Raw genomic sequence first — 18,988 nt, forward strand, 5'->3', positions numbered from 1 at the left:
TGCTTAAGTCTTGGTGTTTTTTCTTTGTAGGCTTGTTATGCTGCTTCCGTGGTTGGATATCTGACAGACCGGTAAACTAAAGTCAACATTTTATTTCAGTTTCTTTTAAAGGCTGTCTTAAACAGAGGTTCTTAAGAAATTACTTTATAAGTGTAAAACAGCAAACTGATTTATACGGAGATACCTTTTCCTTCAGTGCTTTAAGCATAGAAAGTCACCTAGGGTAAAGCATTCAAGCTCATTAAAAAAACTTGGGGCAGAACCCAACTTTTCAGAGTTACTTTCTATCAAAGACCAATTGACATGTTTATCTGTTGAGAAATTTTTAAAAAACACTCCCCCCAACACACAAAAATGTATTCAGCAGTCAAAAATTTGCTTCTATGTGTAGTCAACTTGATTTAGCCCAAATATAATAAGAGCGAGCTATAAAGAGGTTAGTGAAATACAATGGAAAGATGATAAGTACCTTATTTCTTGCAGGAAGACTGATAGAATCTTTCTCTGGTTTATTTTTCTAATTAAAAAAATTCTAATAATTGTTTTAGCAATTGTAGTAAAGACCTGTATGTCCTTCCTTTGAAGTCCAAGAAGATGGCCATGTTGCACCCTAAGGTGATGTGAATCAAGGATTACATTTGACCTGCTTTTAATAAAATAAATTCTGTTTTGCTTTTAGGCCAGGAGTATGCCTTGTTACCTCTGGCCCAGGTCTCATCAATGCCTTGAGTGGTATGGCAAATGCAAACATGAACTGCTGGTAATTCGATTGTTATTATTGAAAACGTTTTCTTAAACATGTCAGTGCGTGAGGGCCGGCTCCATGGAGTGGTTAAGTTTGTGTGCTCTGCTGCGGCAGCCCAGGGTTTCACCAGTTCGGATCCTGGGCGCGGACATGGCACCGCTCATCAAGCCATGTTGAGGGGGTGTCCCATGTAGCACAACCAGAAGGACCTGCAACTAGAATATACAGCTATGTACTAGGGGGCTTTGAGGAGAAGAAGAAGAGAAAAAAAAGAAAAGAAGGTTGGCAATAGATGTTAGCTCAAGTGCCAATCTTAAAAAACAAAAAAGTCAGTGCATGATTTTACCTAGTGGAGCAACACTGATCTGGGGTGGGAAGACTTGGAATCAAGTGCTTTGAGGGGATGGCTTAGTAAAAAGTTAAATTAAGAAGACTATTAGAAAGAAAATAAAAAACAATTAACTAGCAATAAAAACTCAACATTTTGGAATATATACGTATATATTACCTGTATCTATATATGTATGTGAATGTGTGTATAGTTCTCTTTAAGTGAAGAATTATTTTTTAAAGATCCCAGCTCAGTATGCAAGAATGTATTTAATTCTTCACCTTGTCTTGTGTAATTAGCAAGACAGCTGAAATTCCTGTATTTATTGAGTTTGCTTTATAAGTGGCTTTGAGCTTGACCTTAACTCCCTCTTGGGTGCTTTACCAATAAGGTCATGTTGAGGGGGTTGTGTTTTAATCAGTTCATAAAGTATTGAATCTTCCTAGTGGAAGGAAATAGTTTTCTTTCTTGACATGTGTTTCTTAAACTTTCTTCCTTCCTAGTCTTTCTCTTTCTTACCTACTTTAGAGTCTGATACTTTTTGAGTAACTTTAGCTTTTTTTTTCTCCTTGAAGGATGAGAATTTTATTGTTGAGGAATTTCTCTCATTCTGCCATTTCCAAATAGACTCACTTAGGAAAGTGTGAAAGAATTTTCTCCTCCTCTAATCCCAAGAATAATAGTAAGGGCATAAAAATTCATTTTACATCACCACACCTAAAGGTTTAGCATCAGCATCCCAAAGGGGCAGGGAGGAGGGGGCAGAGGAGGGGCATGGAGGAAAAACATTTATTCTAAAGTTTAGATTTTTCTGAAATTGAGGAAGGGTTCTCGACATCGGGTTGTTTCCTAAATCTTTGTAAATCTACACTTTTGAAGGGAAAACGTAATTCATTCCTTCTCTCTTTTAACATCCGTTGAGAGTTTATTAATCATTGGGTACTCCGCTGAGTATTTTTCATGTCGATCTCGTTTGTAACTCTCCTTTAAAAAAATGAATATTTCAGGCCCTTGCTTGTAATCGGTGGTTCCTGTGAAAGAAGTCAGGAAACAATGGGAGCCTTCCAGGAGCTTCCTCAGGTACCCAACACTAAGATTTTTCCTCCAGAGTTTAGTTGCATAATTACACACCATTAGATTTGTGAAGATGAAATTAAAACACCTGTCTGCAAAATAAACAAAATAAAATGGAGGTGCCTGAGGTAATTTAAAGGTAATTTTCCTAAACTACAAGACTATCTCAGTGTGGATATTAAGAAAGCGTAGGCTCTGGTTAAGAGCAATCTTCCAAGAAATACATCTTTTTGACAGGCTTTTAAACTCAGTAAGTTCTTCAAAGGGTTGAGAAAGTGCAGAAATAAAAAATGGTTTGAGACTATGCCTCTCAGACTGTGGGGAAGTAAAAAGTATATAAAAATTTTTTAAAATTTGGAAGAATTTGTCAACAAAATGCTATGGTTTTAAGAATAGTTACAGAAAGCACATAAGTGAGAATGAGAGTTTAACACTTAGAGTATGAATATATTTGAGCATTTACAGTGCAAAGTTATGAGCAAAGTTAAAACCATTAGGCAAAGTCTGTTGTTAAATCAGAAATCATTGTGAGAACTTCAAAATATAAGCGTAGAATTAATATAAAATACTAGATCTTGGGGGCCAGCCTGGTGGTGCAGCGGTTAAGTTTGCACGTTCCGCTTCGGCGGCCTGGGGTTCACCAGTTGGGATCCTGGGTGGGGGCATGGCACTGCTTGACAAGCCATGCTGTGGCAGGCATCCCACATAGAAAGCAGAGAAAGATGGGCACAGATGTTAGCTCAGGGCCAGTCTTCCTCAGCAAAAAGAGGAGGATTGGCAGCAGATGTTAGCTCAGGGCTAATCTTGCTCAAAAAAAAAACCAAAAACAAAAACACTAGATCTTGGTATAGGTTAATGAAAAAGTTATATTTTTATATTTTTAAAAGGGAATTGAGAGCCAACCCTGATGGCCTAGCAGTTAAAGTTCTGTGCGCTCTGCTTCAGCAGCCCAAATTTGGTTCCCAGGCATGGCACCACACCCCTCATCTGTCAGTAGCCATGCTATGACAGCGGCTCACACAGAAGAACCAGAAGAACTTACAGCTAGACACCACTATATACTGGGGCTTTGGAGGGGAAAAGGCAAGAAAAAAGGAGGAAGATTGGCAACAGATGTTAGCTTAGGGTGAATCTTCCCCTGCAAAAAAAAAACAAAACAAAACCAAAAAACAAAGGAATTGAAGTTTTACTTAGTTAATGGCAGAGAATAACAACAGTTATTTAAAAAATGTTGATATATTTGAAAAATAAGTAGAGAAGATATTTAAAAGGAAATTTAAACTTACTACAAAAACTTTATAGATGGAAAAAAGAAAGCAGAGGATAATATATCCATGGCAAATATTTTTCCCTGAAAGGAAAATAGTAGAATAGTTTATTAGATGAAATTAAAAATTTGAAGAGAAAGATCACAGATTTGATTTAAAATACAAATATCTGTTTCTTGTGGGAATACTTTAAACTACATAACCATGAACAGATTAAAAGGTTAGGGAGTGATCTTAATTCTGTCATGCTTGTGGGACGAGACTACCAACAGTTCCATAGTTTCTGTCACTCCTGTGGAACTAGCATTACCAGTTATTCCATAGATTTCTTATCAAAAATATCAAGAGAAATTTTTTCTATTTAATGCTTCAAAGTACATTATTAAACAGTGAAAAATTAATCCTACTGAATTTACGTAACCCAGACAGCACAGCAACAAAATATATAACAGGGAAACTGGCAGAAATGTTAGAATAGATAATTATTGTAATGAGATGTAAGAGATGAGGTTACGTATTGCTGGCTGTGGAATTTCTGGGTCCAAGGATATCCTCACTTTTAGTAGACATTGTCAACTTCCTTTCCATTTATACTCTCACCAGCAGTTTATGAGAGTGCCTGTTTTCCTGTGTTGTGACAGAGGCTGAATGTTATCTAACTCTTTTATTTTTACCAATCTGAGAAAGGAAAATGGTATCTTGTTTTGATTTGCTCACTGACTCATCCTGAGGCAGAAAGTTGACTGTGCTTTGCATAGGCTTTTAAAAAACAGTCCAGGCTGTCACAGTGGCACAGCGGTTAAGTTTGCACAATCTGCTTCAGCGACCCAGGGTTCACTGTTTCAGATCCCGGGTGCAGACCTGCACACCGCTTCGCAAGGCATGCTGTGGCAGGCATCCCACATATAAAGTAGAGGAAGGTGGGCATGGATGTTAGCTCAGGGCCAGTCTTCCTCAGCAAAAAAAAAAAAGAGGAGAATTGGCGGCAGATGTTAGCTCAGAGCTAATCTTCCTCAAAAGAAAAAAAAAAGAAAAAAAGAAACAGTCCAGGTAATAACATTTTCTCCATCTTTCCTCTAAACATAATAGAAAGTAATGACTTAACATTTTGTCTTTCTTCAGGAGAGTAATATGATTTGTGAGCTGAAATGGTTTTCTCTGTACATCTAGGTGGAAACTTGTAGATTATATAGCAAGTTCTCTGCCCGGCCAAGCAGCATACAAGCTATTCCCTCTATTATTGAAAAGGTACAGTATTTAGTTACAAGCCCTCCAGGTCAACTGGTTTTACTCAGTTGCTCATACCTGTGTTTTTATTCTCAGTGGAATGAGTAACAAGAATATATTCAAGCAGTCAAAAATGATATTGTTAAGGAGATATTTACATTTTAATGTTCATTGTAATTATAAATATTTAATTATAGAAAGAGAAGTTATTTTTGAAAAAGTTTCTTCTCTACTTTAGTTTTTAATTTTTTTTTAGTTGTAGAAAAGTAAAAAATAAAAGATAAAGTGAAACCATGGGTGCTCTTTCTATTACACTTTTGCAAAAGAATTATTTTTGAAAATTAGTGCTAACGCATGAGACCATCTCTTACTTGATCAAACAGCATATTATAACTTAATTTTACTTAGCCAGTATTTATATGTGAGTTACATTTGAGCTGTTTCAGAAGCATGTGTTATAGAAACCATTTGACACATGTGACAAAGTCACAGATTCTGAACTTTGCTAAATCATTAGGATTAGGAAACCGTGAAAGTATGTTGCAAAGACTTGGCAGGCAGAGCCTAGTGAATAATTTCTAAGACTAAGGAGTAATAGAACATGAATTTTAAAGCCCTAAGTGAGTAATTTCTTTCTTATCTCTCCCCTTTTAAAGAAAAATATCTTTTAAAATATATAGATTAATAGAGAACATTTCAATTTTAACTGAAATTGTTTATTTCTGCAACTAAGGATGTCTAGAAAATTTAAATAGTGTCATTTCATAATTTTAAGTTACTTCTGAGTGGAATATGATGATAAAGATTGAGATTCCTAAAATACTTTCTTCTATTTATGATAAACTTAGGCGGTGAGAAGCAGTATGTATGGCCGTCCAGGTGCTTGCTATGTTGACATGCCTGCAGATATCGTGGACCTCAAGGTGAATGTGAGTTCTATAAAGTGAGTAATAGTTATATTGGCGTTCTTTCTGAATTGTGTTATAATGCTTACTTTTTAACAAGAATTTACCTAGCAGCTTATAAGTTAATCTTCTTTTGTTTTTTGATGATTTAGTGATTAAACTGAATCCTGGCCAAAGGGCTTAATTCTCTTAAATAAAATGGTATAATTTACTAAATCAGATACTTAGAGCATCCTGAACTCCTCATTGAAATTATTCTTCCAGTAACCGTAAATAACACATCCTCATTAATGTAGTGTGGGTATTTAGTCTTCATAGTGTAAACCAAGAGATGAGATGAGGGCCAGCCCCATAGCCGAGTGGTTAAGTTCACACGCTCTGCTTTGGCAGCCCAGGGTTTCGCTGGTTCAAATCCTGGGCATGGACATGGCACTACTCATCAAGCCACGCTGAGGCAGCATCCCACATGCCACAACTAGAAGGACCCACAGCTAAAAATACACAGCTATGTACTGGGGGGCTTTGGGAGAAAAAGGAAAAATAAAATCTTAAAAAAGAAAAAACCTGAGCTATTTAAAAAAAAAAAAAAAAGGCACTGCTCACCAAAAGATGAGGTGGCTGTTGAAGGATTCTTAGAACTTAGCATAAAACATTTTAGTCTGTCTCTGATTTTAACATATTGCAACATCAGATGTTACTATGATTTTCCAAGTTCCCTTATTCCTTAAATAAACATTGAGTGAACAATAAGTACAAGAAACGTTTTTCACTATCTAAGTCACCCCTGGTAAGGGTGAGTACTTGGGTTAATGCGTCACCCTGGGTACCATTTAGTACATTCCTGCTGTCGTGGACCAAGTCGTACTCTAGTGACTACAGAGAGAGAAGGGGGCATTTCTACACTCAGTATACCAAGGAGCAGTTTCTACTGGGGAGAGTCAGATAAAAAGGACATCTATTCTGCATAATATCTGTACATGATAATCAAAATAATATTATTGGGAGGGAGGAGGGAGAAATGAGCCTCAGGTAAGTTACCTCTATAAGCCTTCTTTAGAATTTTTGTTAAGATTTGAATGTCCCTTTTTTGTATTATATGTCCAAGTTTTTACAGTATAATGTTTATTAATTACAATAAATGAAATAAAACACTGAGGACTTGGGTCCAGAAATACTTAACTATGACAGATTTAATATTTTACTAATGCATACCCTGGTACTAAAACATTGACTGACCAAGTGAGTAGAATTATAGTTAGGTAGTTAAAAGCATGGACTTGAGAGACAAAATGACCTGGTTCAATCCAGTCTTTGCCACACGCCATTTGGGGACCCTGGCAAGTTACTTACTTTCTGAATTTTCTTTTGCCCAATGGTGAAATGGAGGTAATGGTAATCCTTGAGCTCGTTGTTTAGAAAATTAAATGAGAATGAATGGCACACAGTAGATGTTAAATTTGTTTTTTACTGTTACCATAACAACCACTACTACAATGCAAAGCCATTAACTCAAATTCCCTGTCAATGAAGGAGGCTATAAGGAAACAAAAATAAGAACAAAATAAGAACATAAGCAATTTAAAAGTTGGCCTCTTTTAATTAACAGAACTCTTTATTTCCAGGTACGTGGAGTGCTGCATGCCACCTCCTGTTAGTATGGCAGAAGGCTCTGCTGTGTGTATGGCAGCATCTGTTCTTAGGAATGCCAAGCAGCCCCTTATCATCATCGGGAAAGGTAGCGTTGAATGGAACTCTGAATCTTGCTAGGCTTTTGAAAGAATGATGATTCTGTTTCGAAATTGTCTTCATTATTTATTGACATCTGCTCTAATGTTTGAAATTGGAATAAGAGTTCTCTTCATCCATTTAGCATTGTTTATTAGTTTTGAAATCACAGAATCATTCTAGAATGCCCAGAGATCTTACCCTTTTAAGGGAAAATCATCAGTTACGTTTCTTTGGTCTTATGAGTAAAATGTGTTTTTTCCATTATAAAAGTAATATGTGATCCTTATAAAAAATTTTGGAAAATCCAGAAGATTAGAAAGAAAACTCTTCATCCAAAGATAACCATTTTTAATATGTAGTACTTTTCTATTCCTTTTTGCATGTATATTTTATACATTGTGATCATACTGTATAGATAGTTGTGTATTCTATTTAATTCATTTAACATTATAGCAACTTTTTTTCATGGTCTTAGATTTTTTTCCTAAATCTAAATTTTAATATCTATTCATGTATATACCAAGAGTTTGCTGGTGAATATTTAAATCTTTGACAGTTTTTGTTTGTTTGTTTAGAATACCTGTGATAAACATCTTTGTGCTTAAAGCTTTTTCCATATTTAGTCTATAAGATGGATTTCCAGAAAGAAAATTAAGTTAAAAGGTATCCATATTTTGTTTTTATTTTTATTTATTTACTGGAGGAAGATTAGCCCTGAGCTAACATCCACCACCAATCCTCCTCTTTTTGCTGAGAAAGACTAGCTCTGAGCTAACATCTGTGCCCATCTTCCTCTACTTTATATGTGGGACGCCTGCCACAGCATGGCTTGCCAAGTGGTGTATAGGTCCACATCTGGGATCCAAACCAGCAAACCCCGGGCCACCGAAGCGGAGGGCGCAAACTTAACTGCTGCACCACCGGGCCAGCCCTGGTATTCATATTTTAAGGCTTTTCATACATGTTGTCAGATTGCTTTCTCCCAAGGTATTGTATCAAATTCAGCAATTTAGTATAGTATTATTATATGTTCTAGAACTGAAGGGCTATGAATCACCTATGACCATGCTAGTCAGTTATCAACTAATTAGAAACTAAGTAATAGAAACTAAAAATATTTTTAATGAAGATGGTGAACAAGAGAAAAATATTAAAGTCAGAGCTGAGTTGAGTGCGGCTCTGTAACGTCTTAGCTCTGCGATCTTGGTGAACAACTGCTTTGAGTCTCCGTTACCTCACTTGGAAAATAGAGACATTAACTACCTCAACATTATTGTTATAATTAAATGACAAAGGAAATAGAAAGAGCTCAGTGGATGCTAATTTTCATTCTTCCTTTAACAAGCATTTGATGAGTGCTTATGATAAGGCAGGGATTATAGAAAATATTTGGGAGGTATACAGAGACATAGTGGTCCCTAACTGTAGGGGGATAGACCGGGTGACAAATAAGTGCGGTATCCTCTTAAGTGGTGTGTATAGAATAGTGGGGTGGGTTCTCAAGGGAAGCAGCAACAATTTGCTCATGTAGATGGTGTGGAAAGGCTCTCCAGAAGAGATGACATTGTGGCTACACCTTGAAAAAATGGATGATAGGGCACCAAGTAGACAAAACAAGGGCAATCCAGGAAGAGAGAACCGAATGGACAAAGATATTGAGGCCAGAAGGAGAATATAAGGAAACTTTCTGGATGAAAAGAAGGAACTATTTTTCATTCTACACGTATGATAAAAGATTCTGAGGTAGTTTTATTGGGGGGAAGCATTATATTGAATCTGACCGTATACTATACTATATACCGGGACTCAATAAAGAATTATAAGTTCCAAATATGGAGTGATCCTTCAGAATAATTGGGAATATTGTGAGGCAGGGGAAGGAATTAGAACGATTGCTTTCTTAAACATTGTAAAATAGCTTTCTTGAACCTTGTAAAATACTAAAGATAAAACCATAGTCACAATTTGTTTTGCGGTTAAGCCCTATATAAGCAGGAGAATAGTTGAGAAATTCTAAAAGCAATTTCACATGAACTGTTTGAAGGGTCACAGTGCCTGGAGCTTAACAGACAAGCAATAAATTTCCGTTTCTTGTAGGTGCGGCTTATGCCCGTGCAGAGGAGGCTGTGCGGAAATTGGTGGAGCAATGTAAATTGCCTTTTTTGCCAACTCCCATGGGAAAGGGTGTTATTCCTGACAACCATCCAAACTGTGTAGGTGCTGCCAGGTCCAGGTGTGTGGCATTCCAGATTTTAAATACAGTGACTTGGTAGATGTTAGGCTAATTTAAATTATTTGTGATTTCAGTGAATCTAGAAGTTCTGAAAGAATTGTGTCATTTTAAGCACACCTGCTTCTTTTTAGATTTTTCAACACTTTAAATTTGTTGTCCACTATCTTCTAATCCTTGTGGTTTCAAATGAGAAATCTGCAGACATTTGAATCAATCATTGTTCATCTGTATGTAATGTGTTGTTTTTCAGTGGCTGCTTTCTTTGATTTTCAGCATTTTGATTATGATATGTCTGCACGTGGTTTTCTTTTAGTTTATCCTGTTTGGAATTCTCTAGTCTTCTTGAATCTGTAAATTTATCTTTGACCAAATTTGGAAAGTTTTTGGACATTATTCCTTTAAATATTTTTTTCTAGATCAATCTCTTTCTTCTTTCCTGGCATAACACAAACATTAAACATTTTGCTGTTGTCCCACAGGTCCCTGAATATCTGTTCAATTCTTTTCAATCCTTTTGTCTCTTTTATATTTTTTATTTCTCTTCTGAGAACTTCTATCTTCTCATTTATTTCAAGAGTATTTTTGTTTACCTTATGGAGCATAGTTATAATAACTGCTTTAAAGTCTTTGTTTACTAATTCCAACATCTGGGTCATCACGGAATTGGCATCTATTCATTATCTTTTCTTTTGAGAATTGGTCACATTTTTCTGGTTCTTTGTGTATTGACTAATTGGGGTTGTATCCTAGATTTTTAAATACTATGTTGTGAGATTCTAAGTTATATTAAAATCTTCTGTAGAATGTTGGCTTTTTGTTTGTTTCTTTTAGTAAGCAATTGGCCTGGTTAGGTTCATAATGCAAATTCTGTCTTACTCTGGGCAGTAGTTTCAGAGCCTTTGCTATGCTCATTTGGGCCTGTCCACACATGCATAGCCCAGGGGTGAGCCCCAGACATGTGGCAGTTCATATCCAGCATTAGGGAATTCTTTTCTCTTCTCTGTAGTACCCACCTGTCCCTGATTTCCAGAAGTCCCTTTTCCTGGCCCTTGCTGCTGACTTTTGTAGTACCACACAACTGGGGCTGCCTCTGGGGCAAGGTGGCAGAAAAAAAAGAAAGGTAAAAAATAAAGGGGACTGTCCCCATACTCTTCAGACTGGGGAGGCCCCTTTTCCAAGTTCCTCTTGCTGCAAAATGAAGTTTCTCTTCAAAGGAGTTTTGCCTGCTTGGGAGCTACCACAATGCAGCCATGCAACAGAGCTGCCCTCAGAGCGTGGCTGGGAGGGACAAAAAGAGAAAAAGAAAAAAAATCTGAGCTTTTTTCCCCATGCTCTCTGACTTGCAGGGCCCCTTTTCCTGATCCTCTGGCCAAAAAGACAGGGTTTCTCTCTCAAAGCTTTTACTGTCCTCCAGTTCTACACCCAGAGCTGCCCTGAGTAACAGCCAGGAGATGAAAGGAAGAGACAAAGCCCTTGGAAGCTCACCTCCTGTGTGGGTCACTTCTTTGACCCTTCCCCAGTCCACCTACTATTATTTACTTTTCAGAATTCTCAAGTAGTTGCATTTTCTTTTTCGTTGGGAGTTTTCCGTTGTAATTAGTCAGAGAGCTAGACTGTAGTGGGCTTACCCAGTCCTGGCTGGCACTAGAAGTCTCCTCTTTTTAGATTTTTAAAACACACTTTTTAATAAGCTATACATTTTTTCCTTTAATTTCTTGAAATTTCTTTATTATGAAATATTCTAAATTTACAAACAAGAAGAGAGAATAATTTAATGGACACTTATGTAACCACCACTCAACTTTATCAAATGTAATGTAATAAGTAATATATCATTGCTTTAGGGTTCCTTATTTTTTTAGGAAATAAAAGATTACAGACTCCTTTGTGTTCCCCTGCATATCTTTCCTAATCTCATTCCCTCCCTCCCTCTCCACAGTTTGCCATCATGATGCATTTGGTGTTTTTCGTATTTTCATGCACTCACTAAAATTAATTTTTGACGATTTTTAAAATGTAACGTTTGCTCATTTATTGCTATCTTAATAGATTCTACCTTAATGTGTAAAAGTATAGATTACACCTTTACTTTTTTTTCATATTAGTATACATTGTATAGTAACCAAATTAATTCTTATACTACTAAGGGGTGTTTTTAATATATACTTGCATTGAGCTGAAGTTTATCTTTGTTCCAACCAAATTTTAAGAAGGTAATATAATATGAATGACTTTAATAGTGTAAAAAAGATTGCAAGGGGCTATAAATCATTGAATCAATACTTTCAAGGGTTTTAGAGTATCGGTAAACAAATCTATCCTTCCAGCTGTAGTTTTTATCTCTTTGTTAAATTGGGTCCCACGGGACCAGTACGGTATATGAATCAGAAGCTGATTCTGAACACTAATGTAAGCTCCAAATTATTTAGACTTTTCTAAGTACTTTAGAAATTAATTACAGAATAATTCAAATAAGAAATATAGATGTACTTTTTGTGTTACATCAGATTTTTCTTTTTAATAGGGCTTTGCAGCTTGCTGATGTAATTGTGTTATTTGGTGCCAGATTAAATTGGATTTTGCATTTTGGACTGCCTCCACGATTTCGGCCAGATGTGAAGTTTATCCAGGTACTCGGAGAGGAGAGGAGAGCTTTAAAATCAGAGCTATCTGTAGTTTCCTGCTCTCCCTCTCAGCCATGATCAGCTCTGCTTTCTTCTTGGCTTTTGTAAAGAGCCATTTGTCTTTTTACAAAAGTGGAATTTTAGAAATTGTCTAACATAATTACAGATTCCAAAGGAAGCTGCCTTTTCAAACCTGTGAGACATAACGTCCTACTTTCCTTCTAACCAGAAAACCTTTCAAAATCAAGTTTTAAATAGTCTGAAAAGTATAATTTGCCTTTTCTTCATAGTTTAAGTATATTTAAAAGGTAGACAAAAGAGCTTTAAGTAGGATGGTAGATTAGAACAAAACATTCAGTATTGTTAGGGACTGAGGTGTTCTGTTAGATGCCAAAACTTTCAAACACCTTTTGGTTGGAAATCTCTAAACAGTGCTGCTTTTACATGTCATTAAACAGGGTGTTTGGATTTCACTGTGACCTCCCCCGATGACTCTTGTATCATTGTGACCCTGTTTATAAGCCAGTTTTCTTGCTGCTGTGGCAAGTACTGCCTACATAGCGGCATGCAAACCTGTTGACACAGACTGTGTACAGACAGTGTCTGGTATTTGATGACAGCTACAACTGTTATCTTCTCCCTGTTTACCTTTTACTGCTTAAGAAGTCACCTTCTAATAGTCCCTTTACTCCTGGGACCATTGGAAACTAAAACCACAAACAAGCAAGACCTGGGTTGTACCTGGAAGATGCTCCCACCTCTTGATTGTCCCTCTTGATTACAGAATAAAGTGCATCCCCTTTGGGGTGGCTAAATTACTCCTCCTTACACAAGCTATTTTCGCTTGCCCATGGCCATTCAGAAATGGAGCTTCTGGGAAATGGGAAGTAATCATGCTATGCCCTAGGAGTGGTTCTCTACTCCTGCGTCCCTGGACCAGCAGCATCAGCCCCACCTGGGAAACCTGTTGGAAATATACATTTTCAGGCCCCACCCCAGACCTACTGAGATCAAAATTCTGAGATGGACTCTTGCAATCTACAGTTTAACAAGCCTACCAGGTGGTTCTGATAGCTCAAATTTGAGAACTCCTGCTCTAGATAGGAATTCCAGTGTAATTAAGTACAGCTTTATTTGATTAGATTCAAAACTATAGTTGATCAAGTCGAATGCATGCCTGTGGGGATAATGGAAAAATACCAAAATTCTACAGAGTAAATTTTAAAATGAGAGAAGATGGTGAGGTTTCTGTACTAGCTATGATACTCATAAAAGTTGTATGGATTTTTACTTTTGTTAAGAAGCTTCTTGAATATCAGAATTTCTTTATCATATGTTATGTATACAGTTTATTCAGCCTTAATTGACTTCTTAAAGATTTTTAAGAATAAACATGGCTTGTTCTTCAGCCTTGTCTGTTTTTTAGGTTGATATCTGTGCAGAAGAATTGGGGAATAATGTAAGACCTGCTGTGACTTTGTTAGGAGACATAAATGCTGTCACTAAACAGGTAAGAGCTTTTGCCTGGGTTTTGGTTTATGTGGCTTGGTCTTTAGGGAATACTCAGTTCTTGAAAATGTTACATCTTGATTCACTTGGCAACAGGTCTACTAACATCTGTTTTAAACAAAATTTATTCTGGAAGGCTATTCTTTTTTTTTCCTTAAAGGTTGGTCCTGAGCTAACACCTGTTGCCAATCTTGTTTTTTCTTCTTCTCCCCAAAGCCCCCCATTGCATAGTTGTATATTCTAGTTGTAGGTCCTTCTAGTTCTGCTGTGTGGGATGCCGCCTCAGCATGGCCTGATTAGCGATGCTAGGTCTGCGCCCAGGATCCAAACCACCGAAACCTTGGGCTGCCCAAGTGGAGCACGTGAATTTAACCATTTGGCCACGGGGCCACCCCCTGGAAAGCTATTCTTAAGTATAACTTTGGAACTTGGTAAATCCAACTCCTTGTATATAACTCCTTATATATACAACTCCTTGTATCATTTTTATGTAAGTTAAGCTAACATTTTTGGAAGGTGATTGAAAATTTAAAGGCATTCAGTAGGCAAATAGTGATTTATTAAGTAGGATTCAGCTACCTGAAAAACTATAATACAGCGTCCAGAGGAACTGAACTTACAGCCAAGAAATGGCTTTATGTACTGGAAAAATCCAGCTTAGTCTTTCTTCAGGCAATAAAGAGATTTTTAACTCTTCAAATTGTAATCAGTGACTTGTCCAGATTTTTATTATTTGTACATAATTTAAGCATCTCACTGTGACAAGAGATAAAATATAGTCATATTTATCACTTGATTTTGGATACAAATTGGTATTGTTATCAAGATTATACAATATTAGGTTGCGGTCCCCAATCACATATTAGAATGCTCCGGAGCATTTGGTCTGTATCATGGGAATCCCTAGGTATTTGGGGCTGTCAGCCTTCCTGCAAGGGTCCTATGGAGGGGATGATTTTCTTTTTCATGTCAAAGACTGAGGAGGACTTAAAAGCCCCTGGCTGTGTGGTGTGGAGGAGGTGGCCCTTCCATTCTGTTCTGTGGCAATCCCAGCATCTGGCAGAAGTCTGCACTGACCCAAACAAAAGCTTTCCATCTTACCTGTTTATTGTCTATCAGTTGTTTGCTGCCTAGAGGAAAAACAAAGAGTGTAAGTGATGTGAAGGGAAGGATAGTATAGCAGTATTGTCTTCTTTAAGAAGGCATTTCGGGGACAGCCTTGTGGCCTGATGGTTGAGTTCAGTGCATGGCGGCCCAGGTTCAGTTCCCAGACGCAGTCCTACACCACTCGTCAGCTGCCATGCCATGGCACTGCCCAACATATAAAATAGAGGAATATTGGCACAGATGTTAGCTTGGGGCAAATCTTCCTCAGCAAAAAAAAAAAGAAAGAAAGAAAGATTTTTATGTTAATATGATTTAAGTTTATTTTCAAAAAAGAAAGAAAAAGTTTGTGTTTTTTAGCTTTTAGAACAATTTGATAGAACACCGTGGCAGTATCCTCCAGAGAGCAAGTGGTGGAAAACTCTGAGAGAAAAAATGAAGAGCAATGAAGCTGTAACCAAGGTAATACGGGACCCACAGAAAGTCAAGAACACTTCGGGTTCATGGTTCAGTCAGTTCTGTCGTGAGATACGCATTCCTGAAAATCACCGCATTATGCAAAATCATGCAGTAAAACCACAGGGCTCATGGAAAAAAGAGTTTAGGGGCATAACTCTCAAAAACTTTGTGAACATTAAGATAGGAACCTAATAAAACTGGTGGGAAAGTTTAACACATGTTAAATGGTCAAGAAATATATATAACAATAAATATGCCACTTTTCCTTGAAAAAGACCTGAAGCTTCTTGTGAAAGTGGGCACTGGAAGGGTTTCAGCCTGTGAGTTACTGTGAAGTGGTAGAAGGAGGGTCTGACGTTGGACAGAAAGTTGTAAGAGTCTGTGGGAGTGGGTGTGAATGGGTGTCCTCAGTTTGACCTTGGCACCAGCTCACACTTAAGAGATCTTTTGGAACCTTAAATCCTGGGGCATGTTCTTCTACTTTTAAGGTATAAGTCCTCCAAGGCATGCATTTATGATAGATAGGTATTTCATCAAAATTGAAAGTGTGATCTAATGTATAGCCTTCTTTTTCTTTTTCTTTTTTTGTTTTAATTTCATCTGTGTTGAGCTATAATTGACATATAAAATTGTAAGATATTTAAAGGTACATCACGGTGATTTGATAACATATATGTCGTGAAAAGCTTCCCCTCATCCAGCTAATTAGCACATCCATCACCTCACGTTTGTTTGTTTGTTGGTTTGTTTGTTTTGGTTAGAACATTTACAGCCTTCTTTCTCAGTTGGCGTTTGTGTCGCCCCTGGAAGTTCTTTTGTGACTCCCTCGTCCCCATGCGTGGTTTTGCCTGTTAGCTCAAGGCTTTGGAAATTGTAGTAATATGTGAATCCACCAAACCATCCACTGCGAGCACTGAAATGAGCCGCTTCTTCAGGATTTGGCTATTTCTGTTTAAAAATCTTCATATAGAGTGTTTTCTCTTTGATTGGGAGAAAAGTTGTTCCTGATTTTTTTCAGTTTTGTGTATTCCTATGCATCTTGGTTCAACCGGGTGCCACTTTCTGTGTCCATGTAGCATTTTTCACTGATGCAGTCATGCCTAAGCAGATACGCAGTTCGAATTATGCTCATATTGTTCCCTAATATATCAGTTGTCTTGGAGTAAATTTGCATTTTCAAAACAAGCAGAATTGACTATACATGATTTATCTTTCATTGGAATTTTAATCAGTGACTGTTTCTCCTGTTGAGAGCCAGTCCAACTTTGTTTTCTGAATAGTGTCATGATTAATCCCTTCCTTTCCCTGGAAAGCTCCTTAGTATAAGATGGAAGGAACTTCCTCTCTGCTCTGGTGCAGGAGTGTAGGAGGATCCCTCATCCATCCTGGGTATCATCTCCAATGGACTAGAGCAGCCCAGGTGAAGGGGCCGTGCTGGGACCAGAGCAGCCCAGGTGAAGGGGCCGTGCTGGGACCAGAGCAGCCCAGGTGAAGGGGCTGTGCTGGGACCAGAGCAGCGCAGGTGAAGGGCAGTGCTAGGACCAGAGCAGCCCAGGTGAAGGGGCCGTGCTGGGACCAGAGCAGCCCAGGTGAAGGGGCCGTGCTGGGACCAGAGCAGCCCAGGTGAGGCGCAGTGCTGGGATCAGATGGGACTGTTGCAGCTGAAGCCCCTCATGGCATTCTCTCAGCTCTGAGAGGCATATGATTAGACGAAGGCTTTTACCTTGCTGTTTTTCCCTCCATTCAGAGACTCCTTAGAATAGTGGATGAAGCGTATCTGCTTTATTCTCCAGTCTGGGGAAGAACCAGATTTTCTAAAATTCTGACTTTAGCTTAGGGCCATATTTCACGGGTCTTTTTTTTTTTTGAGGAAGATTAGCCCTGAGCTAACATCTACCGCCAATCCTCCTCCTTTTGCTGAGGAAGATTGGCCCTGAGCCAATATCTGTGCCCATCTTCCTCCATCTTACATGTGGGATGCCTGCCACAGCGTGGCTTGATAAGCAGCATGCAGGTCTACGCCTGGGATCCGAACTGGCAAACCCTGGGCCTCTGAAGCGGAGTGCTCAAACTCAACTGCTGCACCCCTAGGCCGGCCCCTTAGGGTCATATTTCAGACGAAAATATTCTAGTACAAAAATTTCACTTTTTCTAGGTCAGTGTTTTCCTAAAAGTGCTCAAATGAGATGATTTAGTTTTATTTAACCGACTGTGTCCAGCTATCTTTACTATAGGACTTCTCAGTCTTTAATATGCTAATGTGCATTGTGGATCTCCAGAAAGAGGGACATTCCCTGTTATTTGATTGTGTCCCAAACTGGGACTCTGGGACGTATTTTTCTTGGCTTGTCCTCCAGGACTGTTCACAGATCAATTAGCTTCTCAGAGTGGCCATGTGGTGGCCATTTGGAAACCTTGTAGTTTATAGTTGTTGCCTATTTCCACGTAAGTTTGGTAGTAGCTTTTTGGCACTGTTTAGCTTCGCTGTAGCTCAATCTAATCTGATTATATTTCCTTCTAATATTTTAGGAATTAGCTTCCAAAAACTCCCTGCCTATGAATTATTTTACGGTGTTCTACCATGTTCAAGAACAACTACCCAAGGACTGTTTCGTGGTAAGTGAAGGAGCAAATACTATGGATATTGGACGCACTGTGCTTCAAAACTACCTTCCTCGGCACAGGTAAGCCTTCTAAAGAAAGCAATTATCGATGAACTGTAACATGTTAAATTTGAAACTACAACCATGCAGACTAATAAAACGTTTGAGAATTATACATGTTCAGTTTTTAAGGATGTAGTTCATCTAAAGGTATTCTTCCGTGAGGTTTTGTAGAGTTTTTATGCTTCATATGTCCTCGAGATAAGGTGATAATTTGTATAGTCATTGTTCTAAGAAGATATTCACGGTCTTCCAAGCAATCGCAAGTGACGTTTTCTTCTCATTCTGCTTATCCTTGACAAATTAGTTCCTCACAGTTCAAAAACTTCACGTTAAAGAAAGAGGATGTTTTTATTGTATTTTATTTTTCCATGAACCATGTGCATATACCTAGATTTATGACATGCTTTAGAGGGCTTCATTTTAGCTTTGTTCCCCAACAGGCTTGATGCTGGTACTTTTGGAACGATGGGAGTCGGTTTGGGATTTGCCATTGCAGCTGCTGTAGTGGCTAAAGATAGAAACCCAGGACAGCGGGTCATCTGTGTGGAAGGAGACAGTGCCTTTGGGTTTTCTGGCCTGGAAGTGGAGACCATCTGCAGGTAAAACAGCCTCCCGGTCAGAGCATTTCTTTCTCCAAAAGGTGAAAAATCACGCACAAGGCCCAGCAGCCTAAGCACTTGTTAATACTGAACTGAGTGTCCGCCATGTGCCAGGTACCGCAGGCACAGCACTGTGCTGCACTCTGAGAAGACTCAGTCATCACCCCAGGGTCTCTCTCATCCAGGACAGTGTGTTCATGACCTCTTTACTGCATGCCAAAAATGTGCAACTGGTTTTGAGGTCCCTAGAAAAAGTTCTGGTCTGAGAAAAGCTTGTTTTGTGCAGGGAGACAGCAGAGCTTACTAGTTAAGACTACGGCCTCTGGGTCAGATGGCCTGGATTTAAATACTCGCTCACCCGTGTCAGAGCCAAGTGACTTGGGTTAAGTCACTTAACCAAGCTTCAGTCTCCTCTAAAATAGGGATGGGGATAGTAATAGCTCCTACCTTTGAGGATGGTTGTGAGGAACAAGTGAGATAATCTAGGTGAAGCTCAAGGTGAATGCGACCTGTTCA

The 18,988-nt window shown here is 38.3% G+C and overlaps 1 protein-coding gene across 8 annotated transcripts in view; it reads left to right on the plus strand.

Annotated features, from left to right (window-relative positions):
• Positions 1 to 18,988, plus strand: part of HACL1 (2-hydroxyacyl-CoA lyase 1) — a 33,391-nt gene that overhangs the window by 4,639 nt on the left and 9,764 nt on the right. For 2 of the 8 annotated variants that reach the window (XM_008536126.2, XM_008536125.2), the window contains exons 3-14: positions 31 to 71; positions 680 to 760; positions 2,084 to 2,156; positions 4,589 to 4,666; positions 5,494 to 5,588; positions 7,173 to 7,285; positions 9,376 to 9,511; positions 12,036 to 12,141; positions 13,562 to 13,645; positions 15,109 to 15,210; positions 17,737 to 17,891; positions 18,314 to 18,472. In XM_008536126.2, the coding sequence (XP_008534348.1) occupies positions 31 to 71; positions 680 to 760; positions 2,084 to 2,156; positions 4,589 to 4,666; positions 5,494 to 5,588; positions 7,173 to 7,285; positions 9,376 to 9,511; positions 12,036 to 12,141; positions 13,562 to 13,645; positions 15,109 to 15,210; positions 17,737 to 17,891; positions 18,314 to 18,472 (1,223 nt within the window). The remainder of the gene's footprint in view (positions 1 to 30; positions 72 to 679; positions 761 to 2,083; positions 2,157 to 4,588; positions 4,667 to 5,493; positions 5,589 to 7,172; positions 7,286 to 9,375; positions 9,512 to 12,035; positions 12,142 to 13,561; positions 13,646 to 15,108; positions 15,211 to 17,736; positions 17,892 to 18,313; positions 18,473 to 18,988) is intronic. The other 6 variants (XM_070576004.1, XM_070576002.1, XM_070576005.1 and 3 more) reach the window with 3 other exon arrangements.

This window comes from Equus przewalskii, chromosome 15 (genome assembly GCF_037783145.1).
Source record: "Equus przewalskii isolate Varuska chromosome 15, EquPr2, whole genome shotgun sequence".
NCBI lineage: Eukaryota > Metazoa > Chordata > Mammalia > Perissodactyla > Equidae > Equus > Equus przewalskii.